Raw genomic sequence first — 20,451 nt, forward strand, 5'->3', positions numbered from 1 at the left:
TTACTGTTCGATGTGCGCGCTCACCTCGTTGTCGGCCATCTTGTCCAGCACGTGTCTTCTGTTTTGCACAAACTATGGACCGCCTGTCGCGTGTGAAAATGACGAAAAAAGTAGCGATTTGTACACTCAGGAGACAGAAAGTCCCGGTTTGACTTGAGCACCCCTCGTAGATATTTCGGCTAAATTAAGGTATAAACTTGGTCTAATCTTGGACGTTTTGGATAATTATATCTACGTCATGGCTCTCTTGAAGTCTCTCCAGAAGTAGTTCTGTCTTATCGCAGAGGTTTGGTCTAGAAATGCCTAGGTCATGGCTACAGATGTACATATACTAGACGCATACTAGCGTTACTTTAGCACAGCTACTGGACGTCTACAGGACCGATACTTGAGATTTGGGCCCATGCCGTTGACGTATATTAGACACCCCTTTCCCTAAATTTAGACATCACATAGACGGATACTATCCCACCGTGCGCAACCTGGGTGCCTTCTGACATTATAGGAACGTCTTTTGAAATATGGTATTTCAAATATTACTTGAAGTGTTTTTGAAATGGTATTTCGTGTAGGTTGAGCTCGTACGAAGCGGCAGTCAAGGGAGTCTTTGTCGCGAGGTAATGATCACCACCTCGTGAGAACGCAGTATCACCTAAGTTGGATATGGAGTTAATTTTTACGCAAGGAAGGCAAACTAGACGGGAAAGGACGGCAGGTGTACGAAACGCAGAAGAACATGATCGCCGAAGAGCTCAGTGCTTCAAGAATTTTTTCCCCCTCGGCGCTGTTCGTTGTTTGGACGTTGCGTGAACGAGCCTGCATGGGCTCCACTCTGCCCCCAAGAGCTGAGAACAAAAAAAAATTAAAAACGTGTGGGTATATTTTGAGCATAGTTGCTTCTGCGGTGCTATTATATGAATTAAACGTTTTGAAGAGTTCGTTGTGTAAACTGAGGTACTTTATTTCATACAGTTTCTATTTACAGGGCTGTTGAAGCTACTTTTGAAATGTATGTCAGTCACTCAGATCACTGATGCAAAAGCAATGGGTGCAATCATTCCCAGAGACTCTTCAAGCTAGTTTGGTTATAGTTTTACAGTGCGGACAACTATCAACATATTTTACGTTAAAAATTACAATTGCAAAGAAAATAATTTCAGAGAACCAGCCATTTAGCCATTTTCTAGCACTGTTTAGTTTGCCTGAACTGACACCTGATATTATCAAGTATCTAAATGGGTGTGAACTCAGTTCACCTAACTACACTGATGAAAATGTATCTAATCTACTCGCCCAGCTATACACGAAGTTACCTACACTTACGCAGTTACTTACCCGTCCGGGCACAAATTAATAAAAAGAATAGTTAAAAATATGGCGTTCCAGGCTCAGAACAGTTATTTTCCATTGTAATAATAATAATTGATAGAAAGAAGGGAGAAGGTGCAGGCAAGCTGGTATAGACTCATGGTAGGGGACTGACAGACACGGAACAAGAAGGACGGACGACAAATTCTCAGTAATTTATGTCGTGTAACCATCTGAAAAGAAAACAGAAAATCAATGAGAAAATAAACTTGCACCTAGGAAGAAATGAAAATATGTTGGCATCAATGTCTACTTATATTTAGAAGTTTGGAAGTGCAAAACTCTTGCAGATATATGATTAAAACGCAACTTTAAAAGTAACACCTTGCGCAACACAAACAGGGAGGATCTTTCAATGGTGCCTCCCCCAGAGCACACCATACACATCTCGCGAACTGGCGATAAGAGATATATAGCGGAATTTCCTGCAGTTTTAAAGGTTTTTCTTTCAGCATTGCGCTCAAGTAGCATGTAACAGAAGTCTACATTAAAATAAAAGCAAATACGAGTTTGTAAAACTTACTTGTTCACGTCGCTGCCACGTATGTTCTCATACTCCTCCCTTTCTCGGATGTAAGTGCACAACACTTGCATTGCTTGCATTGCCTTGGTGTCGAGGCACGGTATTAACAATATTCGTTGTTTGTGAAGTTGTTGCCTGCTTTCCACATGCGTTGTCTACCTCATGAAAGCAAGGGCTGGTCCACCGTATCAATTGGTTTGCACTACCCGCAAGAACACCTGCACGACGAAAAGGATTCGTGTTTTTCGTCTCACACAGGTGGTCCTCCTTGATACATGTCAGTTTCACTCACCATGGCACCGTGGGTCTTGGTAAGGACCGCGGCGACTCGGGTGATACTGTGGAAGATTCAGGTGATTCTGCCGCGACACACAAACCTTCCGGCGTACTATCGTACGAACAGAAGCGTGATAGTTCGAGAATGCGAGATTCGAGTACTCTCAGAATCGGAAGGTGCGACATTGTCCACGTAAAAAACAGGTCGCAGCTGCCCACAACTGTTTTCGGTTTCGCTGGATTTGCAAGTGGGAGCCCGCGTATTATATGTGTCCTGGACAGATGACGTGGTGATGAAAGAGTTGCCAGACTGACGGTTTCCCACCGGCTCATTGAACATACAATATTTGAAATTCGATTCTTTAAAAAACACGGCGATTGCAGTGGAGTGTTTTGCACATTTTAATTAATGACAGACATTTCGTCACCATCATCAAAAGCCACTAACAGCTGCCGCTGAAAATCGCAACATCTCCTATGATGGTCTGCAAGTTTTTCTTCTTTAACTGTTATTGAATGAGCCTAATCTGTGCTAACCTTTGTTTTGATTTATGTGTGTTGTATGCAGTATGTTTATTAACGATATTAAAAGTGTTAGAAAAGGGACAAAAGCACAATCAAGACAAACAAGACGCCCTCATTTGTATGAGAACACTGCTTTAGTATGTTCATTAGCGTTTTATTTGTTTGAACCTGACGCAGAGGAGAATTTTTTTTATTGCAGTAGTCTTGATTGTTTCTCTCCTGAGTGTGACGCAAACATTTACTTTTTATCAACTTTTGCACTCGGGTGTTTTCTGTCGTGTTTTTGGCGGCCTTCATCATGATGTTTGCTCAGTGGTCAATCAGACAAAAGGTATGGGTCGTCTCACTGGCTGAGCACACATTGCAAACATGCACATTGCAAACGTGGGCTGTGCCGTTAGGTGCTACTTGCAAATTCCCTCATTTTTTACGTCGTCAACTCTTTGTTAAAGGATGCTTCTAATACCCCTGACACACGGGCTAGCTAGAACTCTAATGGCAAAAGGGCAAGGGTGCAGGCCAGCTGGTGCATAGTGAAAAAACGGACCCCGAGAAAGGGACAGCCTTTGCGGTGGGAGTCCTATACTGCTTTGAAGGACACCTTACTGAAAGGAGGTCGCGCAGGTGACACACGACAGCGTCGATTTCACTTTCGCTCAGTATAGCGCCATCTGAAATGTGTCTCGAGAGCACTGTACTCACGGACCTGCGTGAGGTCTTTAAAGGAGACCGTGAAGTCGTGGTTTAATAACTGTCGGCTGGTTCTGTGTTGGAGGCTACGCGTTTTAGTCCCCGTAGTAAAGGAGATAAGCAATCTCCTCTTCCGCAAAGGCCCGCTTACGAAAGGGAGTATATCCTATATTGTGTGTCATGGGAAGATGGGAAGAAAACGCTGTTCTGACGAGTGTCCTTTTTGTGAAAAGGCCCTTAGGCTGCCCGTGTGTCAGGGGTAAATGAACGCGACAGAAGTGAAATAGCGCTGACAAGCTGGGGCATACTAAACCGGAGACACATAAGGAAATCGTGTCTCCTGCTCCAGCCCTCAGTACATAATCTTTAAGGCGAAATGTGTGCGTGAACAAAGTGAGTGCAGTGGTCTACGTGTCAAACCAAAGGCCTTGGCAAATTTGAAGGGCTAGCGTGATGCAATGATTACCATATTTGACTGGCCATCAAGTAGTGAGTTCAAGCCTCAAGTTTTTTTATAACTCCTGTCAGACTATTGCGCCACCTCTTTGGAAATTTTAATTATAGCTTTGCAACACTTTATCTTGTAGGAGAAAGGGTGGCATGCACATTATCATAATCATTTTGGGAGGGTGGCACCCAAAATAGTCACATGGGCGCGTTTTCTTATTCAACTCCGGCAACTCGGAGCTACTCTAAGCGGGCGAAAAATAGCCACAGTAGGCCAGAGTAGAGGTCATAACTCTGCTGCGAAAAATAGCCAGAGTTAACCCTGGTAACAACCCCTCTCTACTCTGCTCCAAGGCATGGTAAGCTTGGGTTAGGACGTCACACACATACGCGTGCGACATTGTCGTCTGCTACGGCCCTCTTCTTCTGGGTTTAAACCGAGTTTTGCAAGTTGTATGTTTAGAGTTAGGTTAGGAAAATGTTCCAGAGTTATGTTTGTGACCTGCTAGAAGACTACTACCTAGATAGAAGACTGGATCAGAACTGTATAGCCTTTTCAAACGTACACGGCGTGCGCACGTGGAGTGTTTTTTATTCTTTTTATTTGGGAGGGCTTCGATATATCCGGTTTCAAAATTAACGGTCTCGAAACAAAGAAAATACTCTATTGCTTCGCAAGATGATACGCCTTGTTTCAAAAGCCGATATGACTATAATTAACCTCATAGCTTCACGAGTCTTCGATGTCTGCCGAAGTCGTTTTAGCGTGAAAGCCACACTTGAGCGACCATTATACTTAGCAGGGCGGACACGCCGGCACAGCATGTTACTTAGTTTATTATCAAGTTAGTTCAAGGGGGTGTTTGCATTTTTGTCCGGGTTAGTCTAAGTTCGCTGCTGATATTTTCCCGCGCAGGGCTGTGCATTTTAGGCGGCTTATTTTCAGTGGGGGAGGGGACCACGAAACATTTATTTTGAGGTACACTCCCTTTTATTGAGGAGTGTTTGCTGCACAGCATGTAATAAAAATAAATAAATAATCGACGAAAAAAAAAGAACAGCATACGACAACACCTAAGTGCATTATAGCTCCCGATTTCACCCCGAATTTTCAAGATTTAAGAACAAATCCAGATTGTTGCCCTCATTCCCCTTCCTGAATGCCCACTATAATATGGCGCAAAGCAGTGATCGAAACTGCAACGTCCGCCATCTTGCAGCGCAGAGTAAGTCCAACCGTACGAATTATCCTGTCGAAGGTGGCTACTCTTGGGTCACTTGACGCTACGTTATACCCAACTCGCGGATTACTCGGGTTGAATAAAAAAATGCCCATTGTTGATTCATTCAGTGTTGTTGACTGACTGAGTGATACAAATATTTTCAGGGATAATTCTGCACATTCAGAAGACTCAACACTGCCTCAGGTCTATTCCGATAACCGTTTTGTGAGCATCTTGCTGTCGAGGCACACATTCAACAAGACAGTTATAGTACCTGCTTTAGGCAACCACGAGTGCGTCCCGCCCAATGTGATGCCTCCTTCAAACTCTAGTTTCTACAGAGGTTTTCTCACACGAGGTGGATATGCGAAGCTTTTAGTGGGAGCCTCGACGGACACATTTGAAAAGGGTAAGCAGCACACGATACTTATGGTACCATTACACTTTAATATCATTGTTAGTATTGTTACTATGTCTATAGTCACATCATGCCATGCTAGGAAAAGCAAAAGAGGAGGGTGCTTTGGAGCATGCAGGCTCATAGATGTGAACCTATCTGGTTTGCCAATGCGTCATATTTATATGTCGTGGCTGCTACTTTCATAAATACTGTCACTGCTCAGTGGAATTTCGTGTCTCAAGCGGCCGTTGGCAGCCGCGCAGATCGATGACGGGCGAAGATCATGACAAATCGGGCACCCGTCGCCTTCCAGCAACTGTCCTACGTACGTTTTGCGACACCGGGAGGACAAAGGCCCCATCAGGATTCCTGGTACCTTCTCCCGAACCTTTCCCGGCAGCGTCCCATTACCCTGCCCTCCACGAGTTCCGCTGTAGATTTTTTAATTATTTTATGTGATTTATTAATAGAGTTTCACGAACGATAAGCACAAGTAACGTGAAGAACATTTTAATAAGACATGATGCACTATATGTATATATGTCACTATTACACACCTGGATAAGGACATCTCAGAAAGATATCACAAGTGCATAAAATAGATTCAAAGTGTTTAGTATCAGAACAGGGGGAAGGGCAGGAAGCCTAAAGAGCAATGATATCACAAGAGGAGAAACGACTGCTCAAAAAGTACTGTAACTTCATAGGGCAATATGCTATCACACTAGGAACTCAAAATTATGTGTAAGAATGACCACTATAAGGATGCAGACAAATGACCAGCTGTACAAATCTCCTGAAATATGTTGCTAACCGGATTCATATCCTTTATCATGAACGTCCATGTGCTGCAGAAAGCACACTTGCAAAAACGTGAACACTAACCAGACTGTGTCTCAGTCAACAATTCACCAAGCTGGCGATGAAACTGCACAAGTTCTTCATCAGTGCACAAGGGAAACTTTGTAGGGGTGCTGAGCCTGTCCTCATTTCTTGTGGCATTTAGTCTGTGATGTCTTGTACACGCCTTCCAAGAGCTTTTATGTAATTCTTCATGTCAACAAGCCTTGCTCAAAATCTGAAATTCTGCAAAATATGACATGCCAAGAACGCTGTTTGACGCATGTGTAATAAAGCACTTACTCTAAGCTGTTCCCACTAAAATGTCGTCGAGCAGGAAGGATGCTTCGGAAGAAGCGTTAGGAACTGATAAACACTGCCAGTGATCACAAACGTACGTGAATACACTGGTTCGAGACACTGATCTTGTGTTCTGGACATGTCATGGCTGACAGCCAAGTATGCGAGAGAAAAGTTGTCCTTAACAGCATTAAGGACCTAGCATAAACATGAGACACATGAACCTAACATAACATAAAAAGAAACAGGACTTACTATTTCCAGCGCGAGTAGTATAGACTAATACTGCATAATAACGGAGCCTGTATAAGAACCATGCGGCATAAGAACCGTGCTGTATAACGACATCCTTTTTCTAATCCAAGATGGCCGATTCTAATCCAAGTCTAAGCCAACACAATCCAGTTCTAAGCCAACACAATCCATTTGTAATCCATCACAAGCCAATCCAAAGCCATCTGATTGGCCGCCATTAGCCCCGCCCACTTCACGTTGATTGGCCACCGCGCCAAGCCCCCCACTGATCTTTGATTAGCTTACCGTAGCTCCACTCCTTTATGCTAATTAGTTGGCTTGGCTCCGCCCAGTTCACGCTGAATGGCCCTTGCTAAGCCTTGACTGATCATTGATTGGTTGACTGTAGCTCCGTCCCTTTATGCTAATTACTCGGCTCCACCCACTTCACGCTGATTGGTGCATGCGTATCGCTGAGCACAGCTCTGCCCCCCCCCCGTTATGCTAATTAACCGGCTCCGCTGATTGGTCCATTCCAAGCCTACTGATCACGCTCCACATTTTCTAAGCCCTCTGATTGGCCGCCGCCACCGATTGGCCCGTTCCAGGCCCACTGACTAACCCCGCTAAACATAGCCTTCATTAGCGCTCGCCGGATGGCGGCGACCCCGCTTCGGCTTTATCTCAGATGTTCAAACTTACCCATCTCTTCATGCCGATTGGCCCGCGCCATAATGGCTAGCGGGTGGCCTACTGAACATAGCCTTCACCGGCGCCCGCCAGATGGTGCGCGGATCGCTCGGCGGTGGCTTCAGATGGTTCTAACCCAATTGGGTGTCTCTATCTCAGATAGCTCTACGGATCGAACAGACAGGGAAAAAAAATACCTTTCAACGTTTATTGAGTGTATGTTTGAGGTATGTTTGAGGAAAAGCATGGCGGTCTTGGAAAGGTTGATTCCTTTGATGCTGGGTGTGGTTCCACGGAAGTGACGGATCATGTAGACGTCTCCGGGACAGCGGCTGAGAAAAATTTTGTCCTCCGTGAGTTGGCACTTCCGCGTGCACTGGATATCTTCGTAGCTGTCACTCACGTCCAGCGAGTGAAGGCACGTACGCAACGATCCAGTAGCGTTCCTGTCCAGGTTAATGCCGGACCTCATAGGTACCACGTGCCACTCCCTGATGGCCAAGATGTCGCCAGGGCATTCGTGCACGTACGTGTGCTTATCCTTCTCCAGCTTGATGCTCACGGTACAGTTGCCGGCGTCCAGCGCCAGCGCGCACGAGACGAGCGAGAAGAGAACGAGGTACCACATCCTTCCAGTGACGCAGGCCAAATGACGCTACTCCTACTCATCCACTGCATTAACTGTGCGGCGGGGGGAAAGAACGCCAGGTGAAATCCCGCCATCTACGTCATCCACTCGAGCTTACCATATTCGCAGCTTCCGTAGGGGTAGGAGTCCACGTCATTATAGAGGTACCGTTGGTCGTCATACGCCATCAGACTTCTTTTCACATTTCTGATGGTGTAGATGCACTGTTTCCTTCCCACTATTGACACCTGTTCGTGCGATACGCTAGCGTGCTTGAATAGGGTACGTACGGTACGTATCATGGAGGAGGTGTTTGCACACAATGTTCTTTTTGACCCCTTTAGCTCTTGCAATTGGTTTTCCCCCGGCTAATTTGATGGAATACATTTTGGCTTTCAAGCATATTACTTCCTCGATGGGTACGCTACCCGTTTCACTTTTGAACGCGCCAAGTCTACCGCGATTCCTCTCGCTGTACAGTGGATGATCACGATCGAAGGAAGACAAGTCTAAATGGTCGTCGGCGATCGCACGTAACTGATCTTCGTAGTCCTTGCAGAATAGGCCGAGGATCAGAGAATCCGTGTCAAAGTAGCAGGTAATCACCGGACAAGTGAGCTTGCTCAGCAGGGTTTCATAGCAGAACAAGTACATGGTTAACTTACTCAGTTCTAAAATCGTGAAGCCAATCTGCAGGGGGAAATCGCATCGCACTTTTCTCTTGCACATTTCGTACATGACACAATCGGGGGACAAAATTTCCATTCGCACGCATTCCGCCTGACTCCCGAGGTGACTCGCCGTTTCCTCATCGAAGGCTACTCGAACGTCTCGCATATTAAATTTATTTAGCAACGTACGCCCGTAGACCGCATAATTTGAGATTTTATAGAAATTTTTCTCGAACGTCGTGCTTGAGGCGACGCGTCTGGCAACATTGTCCTCAATGTAGGGACGCAGGAATGGTGCCTGACGAAATTTTAGAATTCAGTGAATTTTCGTCACCCGCATGCCCAATCTACAATAGAGCGCGAGCAGCGCGTAATGAACGACGTACCCGACCTTGTCCTTGCACGTGAGCAGCAGCTTTTTGCTGTTCACCGGCTGATACATTAACTCTTCGAGGAGCCCCCGCTGAAATGGTGAGAGCCATTCCTTCAGGACGACCGCCTTCTCAGGAGCCAGGGGGAAGTACCACGTCAGCGCGTGGATAGATTTTGGATACTCCAAGTCGCACACGTACACGTATCCCAAGTCCGAATCTGTGGGGTGACGCAGAAAATCCACGGAGCAATAATCCTCGACCCATTCGAAATTGCCGACGGGGAGGTGCTTTATCATACTGAAGCCATAAAGATTGTTGCAATCTATGTACGATATGTACACCTCCTCTTTATCGGGACCGTAGCCACTGCACAGCGGGTTGTTAGCCCGTAAATGACGCCTGCTCGCCTGACAGAGTCTGCCTCTAACACCCGATTCAGTTCACCCGAATGATCAGTTCCAATTTTGCCCGCGTGTAATTTAGAGCGCATTGCCATGAATAGGATGCCAGAGAAACGCAATGAAGCGATTCCAAACCGCGCGCGTCGTAGCACAGGCGCCGGAAGTGCTGCATTACGTCAGCATGTAACAGGGCATCCGTTTTCAGGTACAATGAGTTACGTACAATGAGTTACGTTCAAATACGTGCAGCGCGCACTGATAGTCTTCGTCGCTTATATCCTCCCCTGTCAGATCGTTTCGGAAGGCGGATCTTGCCGGCAGAGCCAATTCGTCGTAGACTGCGAACGAGCTAACGTGGCTGTACGGGAATACACCTTTATGAAGCAAAATTTCGTAGTCGTTTCCAAATACCTGCTTCAGGCATTGGAACGCCTCTGCGCCCCCCATGGATTTCACAGTTTCCACGAGCTCTCCCAGCGACGAATTTAGGTACTGCATGGTATCTCTGAATAGGAATGTGCCAATTTCGAACGATCGGATTTTTTCCATGGAACTGGCCACGATGAAGGGAGCTCGCTTCCACTCGAGAAGGTGAAATTGCTGCAACAGTCCGGCCAAATCGTAGGCCAGATTGTGCACCATGATGGGCAGTTTTTCCGCGTCGTGCACGCCAAGTTACAGGGGTTGCACAGCATCGCGATGTAATTTGTCTCGCTGGCAGTACAACGCTTGGAATGGTCGTGGTGCCGGACACGGGGTAGATCTTGCGCGAACTCTCGCCCGCAGTACGCGCAGTGGGTGGCAGCTCTGTGCCACGCTCGTTGCTCATCATTCAGCACCATTTCCGCGGGGCAGGCGTTCAGGGCGATCATCTCGTCCCGCATTTCCATCAAAGCTCTGACGCACTGCCTCGCGGAATCTTCACCGTGGTGAGTCTTGATGCGCATCACCTTCGTGCGCACGAGCACGGCACAGAAGCTCGAGGTGACGTGACGCTGCATGCCAACACCACTGGGCGCGAGTACGCTCTCCGTGTCCAACGCGACGACATAATTGTACTGCTGCTTGTACTGTATTTTAGTAAATTCTACAAAGTTTTTGCCCGGTTCGCAAAATTCCAATATAATGTCGTTTACGTTCGAGCACAGGCGATGATGTTTCGCCATGCTCTCTTCCTTCAGGAAAGAGCGCGTGCAACGCTCGCATATGAAACGCCTGTTGTCTCTGATCAGTAACCGCTCGAGAGACTTGATTCTGAAAAAATGTTCATCTATGGCTAATAAGTGAATTTTCTTTTCATACTCGAGTTTTGGACGTCGCGACACGTGCACTCCCTGATGGACGTACTGGTACTGTACACGGATGTCTTGTTTTTGTCTTCAAATTCATCCAGATCAGAGTAGGAAACGGGGAAGCGACTGGGCCACCAGTACTCCGCGGCATAGTTTTCGCATTTTTTCCACGAATTCCTTTCCTGCGGGTGCAGGAGAGCAAGTGTATTGTATTCAACCACACTCATAACACACACATTGTAACACTGACCCTCCTTATGTGCCGGTAAATTAATATTCGTCAGCACGTTCATGCGTTTAGACAAATGATCGGGAAGTGCCCCTTTGCATCCGAATTTTTTAGTTTTCACCGCGGAAATACATATTTGAACGTTTTGGACGTCGGTGGACACGAACCCACTCCCTTCCCGCTGATAATTTTCGACGCGCCCCGTGGACTCCTGAATCACGTCCATCAGGGTATTCGCGACGGTCCGTCGCTGCGGACTTCGCGAGCAAACGCCATAAAGTGGGCTATGTGCGCGGTTATCTCCCCACGAGTCTCCTTTACCATTAAAACATCCGAACAAATGCAAAACCTAAAGGGTATTCTTTGCGTTCTCAATATAGCGAGCATATTGTGAAAGTGACTCATTAAATATTGTCGCAAATCCTCTACTCCCTGATCGTGAACAGATGCCAATAGCATGAATCTTTTGACGATACCTCTAAATGCGGAGTCAGTCTGGAAGAAGGGCAGGAAGGATGTATCCACGTCGGGGTGCGATCGCAGACAGTGTAGGAGGTGCGCCGTCCCGAGAATCGTCGTCCGATTCATCCTCGATATCGTGAGGATCGAAAAAGCAGAACACACACCGAGGCACTGAAAATAAATGGATCCGTAAGAAACGTGCAACAAGTAAAGGGAATAACTTACTTGTGAAGCGAGTGAAAGCGGACTGTTCCCCCCCTGAGGCGATCGCGCGGCTTATAAACCACCATCCACGCTACATGCGCCAACACGTCGGGGCTCACTTGTTTCCACACAGTCGTAAATTATGTGTCACCTCGAGGATGAGGCCACGTTGGGGCCATCTGTTTAATATCAGAACGCGCGCAGCCGCAATGAGAACTCTATGGTGAGCTTTGTTTTATCACCGACGAAGAAAATGTTGCGTCAAGGTAATGTAAATAGGTCTTCTCCGAGAAATTGGGTCACCTTGAGTCAGCTGCATGTTCCAACGCGTTGGGGCCGCCTGTTTTATATTAAAATGCGCTTCATGGTCAAAATGAGTTTATACTATAGAACGGTGAGCTTTGTTTTATTCTCGGGGAAGAAAATGTTACGTCAAGGTAATGTAAATAGGTCTTCTCCGAGAAATTGGGTCACCTTGAGACAAGCCCCAACACGATGGTGCCATCTGTTTAATATCAAAAACGCACTTCCACCCATCGTGGCGGGCCCTAGCGAAAAAATGTTGCGTCAAGGTGATGTAAATAGGCTTTCTCCGAGAAACTGGGTCACCTCATAAACCATGTTTTCCGAGGCCACGCGTATTAAAACCAAAAGTAAACTGTTGTGCTTGATGAGACAAGTCTATCCGAAGGAAAATATCCCTATGAGCCCACGTCACCACCTGCTCATTGCCGAAACAAGCTTTCTGTCACCAAAAACAAAGGGTTCGCTTATGCAGTTTCCAAGAAGTTCCGAATGTCCTTCGCGCGCGCATCATGTATCACATGCTGTTCCTGCACGATTGTGTTAACAGAATCGCACCACCCTTGCGCTCCTCCAGGGGTGCTTTATATAAAAGTTGCGATATATACAACTCATTTGAGGTCTGTGAAGCTACTTCCGTCGGTTCGACTCCCGGTGAAGCGCACAACGAGAAAGGTATGTTTCACTATTGTCTTCAAGATGAGGAAAGTTAGGTAATAGTTGTCCTCATTTTCAGTTCATTTGGCGTGCGTAGAAACTTGTACTGAGAGATATGTCGTCTATTTTCGAGAAGCTGGATAAACTAAAGAAACCCGGTGATGGGGACATTCAGAAAATGAGCATTGTTCCGAACAACGAAAAGCTCGACGTGTTGGACTTACGCAAAGTGGACACTATGTACGGGGAGTCCGTGTACGTGGAACTCCTGATGGACAACGATAAACGCGTAAAGGTGTACCTACCCAGTCGTTTTAAGCGACTCACAGATGAAGATTTGCAAGAAATGCGAGAATTACCAGATCTGAAACTAGAGAAGAAGGAGAGATTCAGGGATGGTAAAAGAGTCGCATCGCCCGACATCACCTTTACTGACGCGACGAAGAAGTGACCGCGAGACCAGCGAAAGTCCGCGTCCCATATGTAATCAGCAGTAAAATAAAAATACATGTATTTCTGATTTTAAATGTTGCGTTGTTGTGATGGATTAGGAAGATAGGCTGCTATGATGGGAAGCTCTATTGATAGAATGATATGATAGGGAGCTATAGCGCGTATTCATTGACTAAGCAAGTATGGTTTGTGGGGAGCTATAGAGAATAAAGGACACCACACTTTTTAAGCGACAAACAACTTTTCTAGCAGCTTTATTGATTTTAGGTCATTAGCGGCGAGATTATCGGAAAACAGGGATACAATGCTCTTCAGTGATTTCCCTTTCGCCAACAATGTCGCCACGATACAACAGTACACACCACACATTGGAGAATACAGGCTTTGGATACAGACATCATTATATTCGTCGACGGTGAGGCGCTTCAACTCGGGTTCGATGGGTGGCAAAACGAAGGAATCAAAGTAGATGAGGTCATCCTTCATTTTCGCGTACAGAATCCAGTGCTCCCCGGCCTGCTGTCGCCGATCTGTGTTCACCACGATTATACCCCGTCTATTCAGCACGGGCAGACGGTCGTCTCGAGCATATACACCGCGAAAGAGTGCCGAAGTGTAATCGTTGTACTTCAGGAGTCTCTCGATATCTTGCTCGAACATCGCTAATCCAGTGTGACGTTCCTGTTCTTATCGATGGACATAATTCGCACACTCTCGGATAGTATCAATACGGTCGTGGGTTCGGCCAAGGCATGTCGGAACTTGAGTTGGAGACGAACGTTTCCACACCTGATCGGTGACACGTGGACGGAGGGTTGATTGGGATCCAGGTCGTAGTACAGTAGGGTAGTTTAATTTTAAATCGAACAACGTGTGAAAGTCGTATTTTTTAATTCGCCCAGAAAAAATATATGTTAGAGGACAGCTCAAACGACGCAAATCGCGCCACGTGTGACGCTCGTGCGTGTAGTAGTTTCGTGCGGTGGAGAGGGGGAAAGTCTGAGGCTGCTTGAGCACGCTTTCTTCTGAACCGACTTTGACGGAATCTAGCACCGCTAATTTTAGGTCTAGGAACTGGAGGTTTTTTGTTATTATAGGCTGCACCATAGACACTGTCGACAGCAACCCACAGAACTCTGAGAGCCACAAATTTTCTTTTAAAAAATGCCAAACTTGGCGTAAACGTTCAAAAAGGCCAAACTTTGTTACCAATTTGCTTCATGACAGAACCTGTGAGAACATCGAGCTTAGTGCCATTCGATAGGACAATGAAAGAGCTTTCGTGCTGTATAGAGCTCATTTTTCTCAGCCCGGTGGTTTATGTGTAAATAGCTTGAGAATCACACATGGTAGGCGAAAATTGCCAATGTTGCATCTCAATTTTCTCAAAAATGCCATCTTCGATTTTCTTGATTATTTTTGAAAAGGTGGTGTCATGTCTCTACTTTAGACGCCAAGTGAGACAATCTTTTATTTTTGCCTGAGAGACGCGGAGCAATTTTTTGTCAGGCAGGGTGCACGAGGCTGCGGCCTTGTGCGTCCCACCCACGAGCACGCGACCTTCAACCTCTCCTTTACTACAGGTGTCCCGCTGACGGAGAAATCAATGACCACACTGCGTGAGCTTGTTGTAGTGTCCACGGTGCATCACTTTACGTTTACCCAATGGTCTCCCAGTTCCGTCAGGCTCATTCAAACCGTGGGAGGGTACATGAGTTGCCTGTGTGCCCTTGACGAGAAGCCCCAGTTCAACGAACATACCGACAAAGCAGTCAGAAGAAGCTAAGCGCTTCGTAGAGATCTTTATCCACTGGTAACATCTTAGCTTTTGTTTCAGGTTGCCGCCTGTCCCCCAGGAAGTGTGAAAGTCACATCCTTTTCATTGGTAAAAGACGTTCTTTTACCAAAAACGGAAGTTTCGAAAAACGTAAAATGTGTCCATTGCGACACCGCTGCAGGTGGTGGCTGCCACCATTGGATTAGCATCATTCGGTAGCTTTAGACATGTCCTTTCACATGATATGATTGGGTTCAAGCGCATGGGTGCCAGAAGGACTACTGAAGACCACACCGAGGGTTTAAGGTACCTACGGCTACCGGAAGCAAGGGATTTTAGTTGTGCGTTGTTCTGTCGGTAATTTTGATTCCCACGGCGACACTGACACATCTCGGTGAGGGCGAACGTGTTATACTTGAGAGCAGCAACCTATTGTCATCACAGCGCTCTTACGGGTTTTGTATATAGTACTCGTCGTGGTTCCGAAATAACGCTACGGAGCGTAAAACTAATTAAAGAGAGCATGCACACCTGCGGAACTGTCACTTATTGCGCCCAAGCTAAGAGACGGCTGCAACTACGCGGCCACAAATTTGTATTATCAGGTGTTGTAACTTTCTGTCCCCTGTGACAGCCTCATAGCGGGCGTGTGTGCATTGCCTCAAGCACGTGTGCGGGAGAATAGTGAATATGTGCACGTGCGTATACGCACACGTCGTGCATGCGACTCCCATGAAAGCGCGTAATAGCAAGCTCAAGTCGCCCACGAAAGTATTGCCCTGCGTCTCCAAAGGAAAAAATAAACATACATACCATAAGTGCAAAATAAGTACAGAATGCAACATCTGGGCATTAAATTACGAAGCAAAGACTGCGAAGCAAAACGCGCTCGTAAACATACGAAGAGCGCCTTTGTGTGGAAAAATCGCTCCACGGAACGTTAGCCCTACGTCTCAATCAAAAAGAGAAAAGGTACTTTACCAGCAGTGCAAAGTACCGGCATAATTCTGCCCCTGTGGAATAATTCGTGAAAAATATTCCGGCTTTTTAGAAGTAATCAAGATCGAACATGAAAATTTTCGCGTGCCACTCGTGGTTTTGCGATACTAGGCGGACAAAGAATGCGCTTGAACCCAGTCACTTTATATCACGTGAAAGGTCATGTCTAAAGCTATCGGATGATGCTAATCCAATGGTGGCAGCCATCACCTGCAGGGGTCTCGCAATGGGCATATTTTACGTTTTTCGAAACTTTCGGTTTTCGTTCTTTTACCAATGAAAAGGATGTGCCTTTAACACTGCCTGGGGGACTGGCGGCAACCTGAAACAAAAGCTACGATGTTACCAGTGGATAAAGATCTCTACGAAGCGCTTCGTTTCTTCTCACTGCTTTGTCGGTATGTTCGTCGTTCGGCTTCTCGTCAAGGGCTCACAGGCAATTCATGTACTCTCCCACGGTTTGAATGAGCCTGACGGAACTGGGAGACCATTGGGTAAACGTAAAGTGATGCACCGGGGACACTACAACAAGCTCACGAAGTGTGGTCATTGATTTCTCCGTCAGCGGGACACCTGTAGCAAAGAAGAGGTTGAAGGTCGCATGCTCGTGGGTGGGGCGCGCAAGGCCGCAGCCTCATGCACCCTGCCTGCCAAAAAAAATTGCTGCGTGTCCCTCAGGCAAAAACAAAAGATTGTCTCACTTGGCGTCTAAAGTAGAGACATGACGCCACCTTTTGAAAAATAATCAAGGAAATCGAAGATGGCATTTTTGAGAAAATTGAGATGCAACATTGGCAATTTTCGCCTACCATGTGTGATTCTCAAGCTAATAACACAAAAACAACTGGGCTGAGAAAAATGAATTCTATACAGCATGAAAGCTCTTTCAACGTCCTATCGAATGGCACTAAGCTCGATGTTCTCAGACGTACCGTCATGAAGAAAATTGGTAACAAAGTTTGGCCTTTTTGAACGTTTACGCAAAGTTTGGCATTTTTTAACAGAAAATCTGAGGCTCTCAGAGTTCTGTGGGTGGCTGTCGACAGTGTCTATGGTGCAGCCTATAATCACAAAAAACCTCCAGTTCCTAGACATAAAGTCAGCGGTGCTAGATCCCGTCAAAGTCGGTCCAGAAGAAAGCGCGCCCAAGCAGCCTCCGACTTTCCCACTCTCCTATGCGGTAACTACTGCACGCGCGAGCGTCGCACATGGCGCGATTTGCGTCGTTTGAGCTGTCCTCTAAGATTTATTTTTTTTCTGGGCGAATTAAAAAATACGACTTTTTAAAATGAAACTATCCAGTAGGAACTTGTTTCCAACGTAGTGGTCGTATTCGTAGGAGACGTGCTTCTCACACAGCTGCTCCAGGAGGTTGAAGTAGCTTCGGTGGTTCAGGTTATTGTTGAAGTCGAACGTGTCTATTCGCTGCGTCCAGTTCACGGTGAGAGTCGCCGACTCAATGTCGCAGTTCACAAATCGATACGGGTCCCGATTGAATGCTCCCTGGTAGGCTAGGGTGGGCACGAATGCGACCACCACCTTAGACGGTATCTTCTCTGGAAATAAATCTTCCAGGCATGCATCCAGGTTGCTAACTGGTAGCGAACGAATACGCGATTCACTTTTCGGCCAGTGTGTAGAGAGCCTTACGCTGCTGCAATTCCGTTTCGTGTCCGAGGAATAGGCTGGGAGGCACGGTGATTTTCTTTATGTACAAGGTGGCACTCATGATTTCCACTTTATGCGTGTGCTGCTCCTGGTCGGTCTTCATAATGCGGAACGCGTCGGAGCCTTGATAAAAAACAAGCCTAATTTCCACTCCCGATATGAGTAGCTTAGGCTGCAGGAAAATGTCCAAGTTGATCTTGGAAACCAGGTCGATGGTCTTGCCGCCACGTGTGAGGTTGTATCGTTCGGTCGGTCCACGAGCACGAATGTTGTTTTCCGATTGACGCGCTTCTTCTTGCGTGTACAGACCTGCTTTATGCACGGTATTTTGCTCCGTGGTGCTGGCGTGAAGCAAAACATGCAGGTAGCTTCTATAGCTATACAAATCATTATTCGTAATCATGGTCTGATTCAAGAAGACGGCTACGTTCTTGAAAAGCGAGCTGGCGAACGCGTTGACGGGGTAGACCTCGTCGTAGGTCGTCCGATCGCAAGCCTGTGTTTCCGGTAGCGAACCATCGTCACGTACGATGCGGACTTTCGTCACTATGTACGCGGAGTTCAAATCGAGATAGTGGTGCCCCAAATTCGAAAGCTGGAACTCTATGACGGAGGATATGTCAGCGACTGGGTAGAATACCTCATATTCCTCCTTCAGTATATGCCACTGCGTTCCCGGCACGGAAACTAACTGTGTTTCCGACTTATCCAACAGAGGAGTGTCGGGATGTACGACGTTAATCGTGTCCATCTCGCAACTAAATTGTGGCCGCGCAACCAGCGTGATTTATGCCGTCGAAGACGTCCGGTTTTCTCCTCTTTCTTCGCCCGCCAGCCCCTCCAAGGTCTCGAAGAATTTCACGGCCCATATCTTTCGCCGATCTTTTAAGCGCACTTCGGAAAGAGTCTCCCTCCGACAGATGTTTGGCCACGCGCTTAGCGGCCGCAACAGCCGTCTTTTTTAGGTAAGGCGATACGCGTTTAAAGAGTGGAATAGTGAAACGCCCAAGCTGAGAAAAGAAATTGGCTCCCCTCTGGTACAGGTGCGACCTGTATACCGTCGGAACGCCAAATCCGTAGATTGGTACCGCTTTAGTGTACATGCTTAAAGTGCAGCGTCAGCGTCGATCTACCGCGATTTTGTAGCGGTAGCTTGCGACCGGTGTCGTCGCGTATAGAGACGGTGATTGAGGAAATTTCGCGCTGCACTAACGTAAAATACTGAACAGGAAGAAAGCTGAAACTCAGTTGTTCTTTCGTTCTATCGTATACGAATGGAATTAATTTCAGTATCGGATGCCGCCCGTTTCCCACTACGGAGGGCGTGACGAGATCCGCGTATATCATAATACAGTTAATGGGAAGATCTATGGTCACTTCGTCGACGCCTGTATCGTTTTCGGTAAATACGGTTTTCGCGCCGAAACCCAGTAGGTACGCAAAGTAATCGGATAATGTAAGCGACACGTTTTCCCGCAAGCTCAACGAACACTTCCTCGCCCATGCATCATACGTGAGGGAGCCTCCGGCTGCAGACGCTCATGGATGGCGCTCACGAGAGCTTTGGGTGTTTCGTAGTAATTTGGTGGAAGTGAAATGCATTGACTTTCCTTCTCTCGAGTGTTTATGTGGATGCGGTACATCTTCACTATGGGATTACACGTGATGCGCTTTCGGGATCCTTCAACATGGATGTGCTTCACCTGAATGAGGTCCAGGAACTCGGTTGACAAGTTGAAATTCGCCAGGAGAGAGAGCGAGTAAGTGTTGTCTTTGTATTCCACCCTTGATTCTGTATCGTTCGTCGCTCTGAAGAATTCGTTGAATGTGTCGGTAATTAGCGATCGGGGTTCTAAAATTAGATCGTTATTGATCACTATCACCCGGCGAACTCGCATCATAACGGCTCTTTCCTCCGCGAGCGGTAACACGTTTGGGACAGCGCGTACTTTACCGCCCTCCGGGTGACCTCCATCGATGTCAACGATTCCAAAGGCGAGATGCAGTGGTCTGTCGAATAATTTCACTGAGTGCACGCGCGGCGGTAGCTTAAACACGTAGTGATCTGCCTCGTAAGTCCTCTCTATCCCATATTCGGGGAATATTTTATTCAATAGCGTGTCCGTGTCTTCGAACGTGAGCTGTTTTGTTTGCCACTTCTCCGTTGATAGCGTTGTCAGGTTATCCGGCGCTTGGTTCACGTTCAGGAAGCTGTTGGGAATGGAAAATCCCTCTAGACCAACGACATACGAATCATCCAGGTGTAGCGGCTTATCTAATGCGATCGTGAAGTCATTCAACGTGTTGGACGGGTACAGGTCCATGCTGGCGTTCGAGAGGAGATACACGTAAAATTCTTTTTCTGACATCGCTGGCGGGCACCCAAGAATCGTGATCTTTCCGAACTAAGTAGTGCAATACCCCGTTAATTTTCTTCTTTCTAATCACCGCGGATATGAGTCGCTTATCGTACGAGGAAAGATGGTGGACGGGCTGCAGCTCCTGCTCGTAGAATGATCCCAGTATTCCTTTTCCCGTCGAATCTTTCACGTACACTACGGGCGGATCGGTCTTTCTCGTTCGCGACACCTCGAGCACTTCGGCCGTCCACCTTTGATCGTAGCCTTTGGTGAACACACCGCGATCTAACGCGAGCCTCACCTGGTCCCCTGCTTTATACTTGCTCTCGCGTGGGGTCGTCTTACAATTCAATCTGTTGAACAGAGCTACTTCATTTCCGGCGTTCACGTTTTTCGGCTTTTCACCCGTGACGGAGTGTACCGAGTCGTTATAGTCGGCCACTATCTTCGGCAGCGC

General features: G+C 46.9%; 1 protein-coding gene across 1 annotated transcript in view; it reads left to right on the forward strand.

The window, feature by feature from the left end:
- The window catches only part of LOC135396543 (acid sphingomyelinase-like phosphodiesterase 3b), a 248,546-nt gene that overhangs the window by 78,086 nt on the left and 150,009 nt on the right, over positions 1–20,451 (forward strand). Inside the window, exon 2 of the mRNA XM_064627580.1 lies at positions 5,217–5,461. Coding sequence (XP_064483650.1) covers positions 5,217–5,461 — 245 coding nt within the window. The remainder of the gene's footprint in view (positions 1–5,216; positions 5,462–20,451) is intronic.

Source organism: Ornithodoros turicata, chromosome 6, assembly GCF_037126465.1.
Source record: "Ornithodoros turicata isolate Travis chromosome 6, ASM3712646v1, whole genome shotgun sequence".
NCBI lineage: Eukaryota > Metazoa > Arthropoda > Arachnida > Ixodida > Argasidae > Ornithodoros > Ornithodoros turicata.